The sequence below is a fragment of the Neospora caninum genome, chromosome Ib, assembly GCF_000208865.1.
Source record: "Neospora caninum Liverpool complete genome, chromosome Ib".
In the NCBI taxonomy this organism is placed as follows: Eukaryota; Apicomplexa; class Conoidasida; order Eucoccidiorida; family Sarcocystidae; genus Neospora; species Neospora caninum.
Window position 1 is genome coordinate 258091 of NC_018386.1, and position 6998 is coordinate 265088.

At 54.0% G+C, this 6998-nt stretch overlaps 1 protein-coding gene across 1 annotated transcript; it reads left to right on the forward strand.

Annotated features, from left to right (window-relative positions):
* Positions 1–1902: 1902 nt before the first annotated feature.
* On the forward strand, positions 1903–6998 carry NCLIV_002680 (agap001651-PA, related; the record flags this gene model as incomplete). Its single annotated transcript, XM_003879766.1, has 8 exons — positions 1903–2147; positions 2834–3054; positions 3334–3671; positions 4207–4270; positions 4747–4838; positions 5342–5485; positions 5970–6331; positions 6899–6998. The coding sequence occupies 8 exons, from the start codon at positions 1903–1905 to the stop codon at positions 6996–6998; spliced, it is 1566 nt and encodes a 521-aa protein (XP_003879815.1).

Genomic DNA, 6998 nt, shown 5'->3' on the forward strand with positions numbered 1-6998 from the left:
GTCAGCGGCATAAAATGTGAACACGGACCGACTAATAGAGTTTCGACATCACTTTGTAGTCAGGGAGCGGGGAAGGAAAAGGCCGGCTATGATACAAGCAGCAGACAGAAAATGTATGCGCCGAGGAACAAGGAGGTGACCGCAGAAGCTGTAGACAAGAAGGCTCGCGAGATGCCGTGGAACAGCTGCTTTCGTGCTAGATCTTGCAGATTCGTTACGAGGAACTTTTCAAGCAAGAGCGCATTTCTGACTGACGGCAGTGAGACGGAGTGAAACTTTACGATAGTAGGATGGCAAGACCTTGCCGTAAAGAAACGCTTCAAACATGAGATCACCACATATATGTATACTTCTTGGTTTTCGTCTGATCATGCACATGGGTCCTCTGTAATTCTACGTCACGTTTGTTTTTTTGACACACGCCATCGTTTGACTTGTGAGGTAAGAGCTAACCGCCGGGAGCAGGTTCGTCAGCTCCATACAGTTTTTGAGCAAAACGTCGCTCATTAAAGTCGGAAGGTCAAGCGCGACGATTTAGTCAATAACGTGTTTGCGGGTAGGGTCGCAAAAGAGGTGCAGGAACGTCTGACTCCTCGGGTCCGGTCGCCTGAGTGTCGTCGAAAGACACAGTTGGGGGGTACAAGATTTTGAATGTAGGAAGAAATAGACATTGGGTACGTCCCCCTGCTTATGGTATAGAAATGTGGGCAGCCGATTACGCTGGGCGAAGAGAGGCAAACGGGGTTTTTCACTCGGAAACTAACTGAAATTAAGGAATTTGTCCAGGTACTTGCACACGCTGGTGTCGCATGCAGTTTGCACATTCGAGCAAAAAAAGCGACGGAACCGCGCGATGTGCCACCCGTCCCGACCGCAGCTTGTCGCGAAGAAGAACTGGTTGGAAAGAGCTTGTGTTGGCGACCACCCGCCCCCGTCGCTCTTTTCAGTTGCTCGCTTCTGTGGCAGCCAGAATCTCTGGAACGGCAGACACGCAGTGATGTTTGCCTAAATTGGAGTCAGCCCGCTTTTGCATGAACGACAAGTCTTCACACTTTATGCTCGCTTGCTGTGAGAGTCCACTCCTTCTATGTCTTCCACTGAAGGGTAGAGGACGTTCCTGCCGATTCCCCTCTTGGAAATTAACGACTTACTCGAAAGACCAACGGTTTCACGTGCTTTTCTTGCAATTGCATGACAGTCAGAGCAAAGGCCGTGGTAGTCTCTCTCCGTTTGTTTAGGTTTATGGATTGTCTTGCACCTGGCGGGCCAATCCTCAGCAGATTTTCGTGTCGTACATCGGAAGGACGCGGCGCCTGCCAGAGCTTGGCATGAGATTCATGCAAAGGGTAGCAGGTCACCGTGTGTGAAGATTCTTTTGGGGATCGAGAGTTGCAGTCCGTCGGTGTGGGATTACGTCTCACAGCTGACGAGGCGGAGAATTCTCCGGTCATCTCCTGTCTCGTCAGCTTTCACCAGTTTTTTGTTGCAATCCTCTCAGCCCGGAAGTGGTAAAGCCTCCACGGTGCATGGCTTTTTCGTAAGTGTTTGCGGGGATGTACACGCGTTCAGGATGACACAACTCTCTCTTTTTCCATTGTTTCGGTAGACGCGTCAAAACGCCACTCTTAGTTGGAGGGCCCGTCAGTCGCAGGGACCGTGCCTCCTGTTTGTTCTGTTCCACTTCAACCGTCCCCGTTTCCGGCGAAGCAGGGGAACGAGAATCGAGGATCGGCGCGTCTCCGCATGTGCGTTGTCCGACCGCCCCTTCTCACTGTGTATCTATTGCTGTGGGCCGGAGGAAACAACGGATAAGGAAAATTCCTCTCTGTTATGCATTCGGGTGGTTCCGGCTAAAGTTGAGGGCCTTCCAGTTAGAACTGATTTCCCGAGTTGGTCTTCACGATGACGGCAAATTCCGGCCCCGTCAACACCGGCGGGAGTGCACCGGCGGGGGACGAATCCCTGGCCAACGCAGCTGCAAAGAAGCGCGAACAATTGGCCGCCGCAGCAAGTCCTCAAATGCGGGCTCTTCTTCAACAGGCTCCGAGCGAGATGAAACAGCCCGAGCAGCGACTGCAGGAAGAGAAAGCAAAACATCCAGAGGCGGTCGCCTTGCTTCAGCAGATCGAGGATGCCCTCGTATCAAAGTACGCCTTGCAGCTGTCGCTCTTTCGTTTTTGGCTGGGGAAGAAGGGACACGTTTAGCGACCTCCGACACACGCCTATTTGCATCCTTCGGGTTCAGTCACAGTGAAGGGTTCATTCCAGGAGACGGGAAACCTGTGGCTCCGCCAGTGAACCTACAGGCGCTGTTATGTGCGTGACTCACACGTAGCTTGTAGGTTTATCCAATCTTTCCTTGTCTAGGGTAGGAATTCATCAGCAGCAGGTCCATTTCTCGGCCACGTGGATATCCGATGACATTTCCCCACGTCACAGGGGTTCACCTTGGAGAAGCCTGCGGGCCTGGAGGAGAAGCTCCTGGCAAGGATATCGGTCTTTCCTGTGGCCTTTGTTGTGCTGCCGACTCTGTGCCCGTCTTTTTGTCGGTTGGGAAAACGTCGAATTCACCAAATATATCGAACCTCAGGAACAACAGGCGGCGCTTCTCAACTCGCGCTGGCACCGTCAATTCGTGTCTGCCTCGTTGCCTTTTTTCGCGCCGTTCTTCTCCCTGCTAGCACACATCGTGTGTCTCGGCGGCCCTCATCTTTTCGGCTGTCCCTTTCTGCGGTGCTGGAGGATCTAAGCGCGTGCTCCTGTCGGGGAACAAGAATGCGATCCGTGTGTTCCATACAGACTCTCGGGTTATGTGTGTGTCTCTTGCGCGCAGGCGTTACCACGAGTTCACGATGGCGTCGTTCGCATACGTTGCTCCCCTGTCCCTGGGAGACAACTCTCTGGGTAGCGCATCCATCGAAGTTCCTTCACCCGCGCCGAGCTTCTCAGGCCTCGACCGCGTGGAGTTCTTCTTCTACGTAGTCGGCCCGCTGCAGAACAAACTCGACGAGGCGGCCTTCCTCAGACTGCTCGGCGCTGTCTGCGAGGACATTGGTGTGTCTCAAGGGAAAGGGAATGCTGTGCACCTCCACGTCGTTCGGCAAGTGGAACAGTCTGGTGGACCTGCGTATCCAACGCTTGCCTGCCACGAGCAAGCTGCTTGCCTGCGCCTACATTATCTATATCTATCTATATCTATATCGATCTATATCTGTCTCTATCCATCTATCCATATCCGAGTCCAAAAAAAATATGTATTGTGGGGGACCTTAGAGCAGAGAACGTTTGTGGACGTGTTCCTGTGGAGATGGTATTTTCTGTGTTGACTTGCAGATGGCCGAGACGCGCTGTTTTTTCTCTCGTACTACCCCTTGTCGGACGGCACACAGAGTTCGAGTGGCTCTGGCCAGAGCCGGGGGGCGGAGAGCAGCGTGCTGTCGCCAAACGCGTCTCCCTCGGCCTCGCAGGCTCCCAACGCCGCGCTGGCAGCTGCGCTTGAGGCAGAAGTGTTGTATAAGACGTGCCAGAGCTACCACCTCTCTCAGTGTCAGGAATTTTCCGAGAGCGAAGAAATTCTTGACGAGCTTCAGAAGAAGTTGCATGACACTTCGGTCGGTGTTGGCGGCGTCGCCCAAGCCGCCTTCCAGCGCGCGGCAGCCACTCTCGCAAAGGTATGCCATTGCCCAGAGGCTCTCACAGCTCTGTTTTTCCCACGTGCCGAAAGCCGACTTTCGGTGTGCACGGGGAAACCTAGAGTACGCCGCATACGCTACAGACTCGGTGTAGGGCAGCCGGGAAAGGCTGCGCAAGAGCCCCGCCAAGCGTCGGAGTCTGGAGACTAGGGAGGGGAGGGCGTATGTGCTCATTTAGGCCTTGTATGTGGGCGAGGAAAGTGTAAAGGCCACAACATCAACCGGCGACGCACAAGTCGCATTGTTGGGATCAGTCCTGCATGTTTTCCACGTCGAGGGGGGGGGGGGGGGGGGAAAATGCCAGTTTTTCTTCCCGAAAACACACAGCTACCGCGTTTAGGACGAAGAGAGTCGTAAACGAACTTCTGCTTCTCTATCTGGAGAGCCGCGGTACAAGCAGTGAAAACGCACGTGTACATGCCTCTTGTTCGTGTGCGCGGGGATACCACCTGGGCGGCTTCTTTAGCTCCCTGGAAAAACGCCCCCTTTTGACCAAGTTTTCTGCGACGTGCAGGCGCAGGACAAGTATGCGGAGTTTTATCACCACGCCATCATCTTTCTGGCGTACACTCCCACCAGTACGTTTCCCCTTCCTCTTCTCTTTCAGGCTTTCTCGCGGAAGGGAAGACAAGTGTATCCGCCGGGGGGGCGGGGGGGGGGGGGGGGGGGGGAACACAGAGACAGCAGAGACACATGCCGGGCAATCGACCGCGTCTGCGTGTTCTGAGAACCTTTGAGCAACCGAAACGTTCTTTCTTCTGCACTATACGATTGTCTGCTGGAGCACAGCATATGATCGGTGATTTTCAACTGTATGTCGAGACCCCTAGTCGATACTTGCGAAGGGGCGTTTCCGTTTCGTGCGCATTCATGGCTTACGTTCCTCGAATGACGTTCCTATATCTGGTTCGCCGTTGTCACCGGGGAAAAGGGCCGCTGAAGGTTTCCAAGGTTTCCTAACGGTACTTCGGAGTGTTTTCGCCAACTAGGCATGGGGCTTGATTTTTTGTATCCTCTGCCTCCGCTGTGTGTGCACATCGCTGCGTTTGCGCAGTGAGTATTCCAGAAAAGGACCGCGTGGGACTCGCCTACGAGATTGCTGTCGCCGCCCTTGTCGCCCCGGATATCTTCAACTTTGGCGAGTTGGTAAGCGCTTGTTGCGCATGCAATACCAATCGGATAACTGAAGCCAGAGTCCCTGTTATACAGTTTTATACAATGGGATACCTAGGTTTCTATAGACTACCTTTTTCGCGGGAGCGCTGCTTTGCCGTGTGCTGACTCGTCACATCGTTGTGCCGTTGCCCCCCCTCTTTGAACTGGAGGTGGAGATGACACTTTAGGCTCCTATGAACCTCACCGGAAAGAGACGGGACTTGTTTTTGAATATCTGATAACGTTTTTTATTATTTTTTAATAAATTAAACTTTTGGGTGAAACAAAGAAGCTATGTGTTGACACGGCGACTGTGTGTATGCATGACACTTTGAACTCTGTCTTTTTCCTTTGTATGCATATCTCTCTCTATATATGTATATATACATATTATCTCTCTGAATATGTGTGTACAGCGGTAGCACATAAATCTGTTTCCTTTTGTTTTTGAGGAGTTGCAAGTTACTTTGGTTTTGTCTGTTCTGTGACTTCAGATGCAACAAGCCTTGATTCTGTCAACACTGAAGACTGAGCCGGAACATCAGTGGCTGTGGTTGCTCCTCGAGGCCTTCCATTGCGGCTCTCTCCCACAATTTGACGCGATTTGCTCGGACTACGCCCGCCAAATCCAGGCAACAGTAAGTAGACCAGCGAAGCACATGCTTGAAAAAATCGCCATTCGTGTAGGTGTGCTTGCGTCATGAATTGGTTGTCATGGTCTCGCGCGTTTTTGAGAAAATAGGAAAACCAGCTCAAGCCTCGGGACTGTCTCTCTCTGCGTCCGTCATTCTGGGGCGGGAGACGCCCTGGAAGTCAGGGGCGCGTCGTGGACATCGGTTCCCTTCCACTCTGTCACCGCGGTTTTTCCTGCTCGGTGCTTGCTGCGGATGAAAGAGTTTCACCCCCACACATGGATTCTCCATTCTTAGGCGGTAGTTTTTCCAAGGCCGTTGAGAAGCAGATGCGCGTTTTTCCCCAAGAAAGCGCAAGCAGAATGGACGGCCGCTCTCGAGACCGTTGCAATCAGGCCGTCTTCCCTGGTTTCCGCGCGAGCGATACAGGCGCTCTTTCTTTCTCTCTGCGTGTTCTGTATCGCTTGCCCCCTCCCCTTCCCTTGTCCAGGCGCTGGCGAACCACATGCCTGCGCTGCGCCGGAAGATCGCAACCGCGGCGCTGCTGCGTCTCGCCTTCACGCGATCGGCAGCCGGGACTGCAGCGGGCAACCCAGAGGCTTCCGGGATGGGCGAGGGCCCTGCGGCGGAGGCCCCGGTGGGCCTGTCTGCCGGCGGAGCGGGGATTTCGGCGGCGTCGCGCAGTCTGAGCTTCGATGTCATTGCCAAGTCCTGCAAGGTCGGCGAAGACGACGTCGAGCGTCTGGTGATGCGCGCCATGAGTCAGAAACTGATGAGAGGAAGCATCGACCAGGTTAAGCGTCAGGTGTTTGTCACCTGGGTGCGGCCGTCGCTTCTGCTCGATGAAACCGGGTAAGCGCGACGCTGGGGAGATATCGGGGAAGTTGTTTCTTTCATCCTGCGTAGGAGGTGCTGTGCTAGAAGGTTGACAGCTTCGAGTGCCCATCGCCATCGAGTTTTGGACCCTCCAAGCGCGTGAGTGCGTGAAGCCAATGGAGAGGCCTCGTCGTCAGCCAGTTTGGCGACGGGAGATACACCTGACGTGGAGAGGATATGCGGCCTGTTTCCCTGTAGGAAGAACAACGCTGACTCGTGTAGTGTAGAACCTCAGATGGTTTTGTGTTTTTGGGAAAACCTGTAGTTTAGAAAAAAAACAGACGTAAGAGACCGTTCGCACACGCACGGGAAGACGCCGCTCTTCGCTGACGCCGTGTCTCTACCTTGGAAGGTTTAGACCGGAGGCAAGCGTCCAGGGGCCGAGAGCCTTGTGTGGCTAGCGCCTGTGAGTGCGACCCACCGCTGGATACGTTTGTGACGCGCACGCACGAGAAGCATTGCAGCGCATTTGTTTTTCCACAGGGGGATGAGAGACGCTCGTGACATGCCGTCGTTTCCCTTTTTGTTGCGTGTCCCGTTCAGCATGACCTACTTGCAAGATCGGCTGCTGCGGTGGATTGGGGCTGCTGAGCAACTACACCAGCAGCTGCAAAACCAGACGACTGAGCTTCTCGGCTCGTAG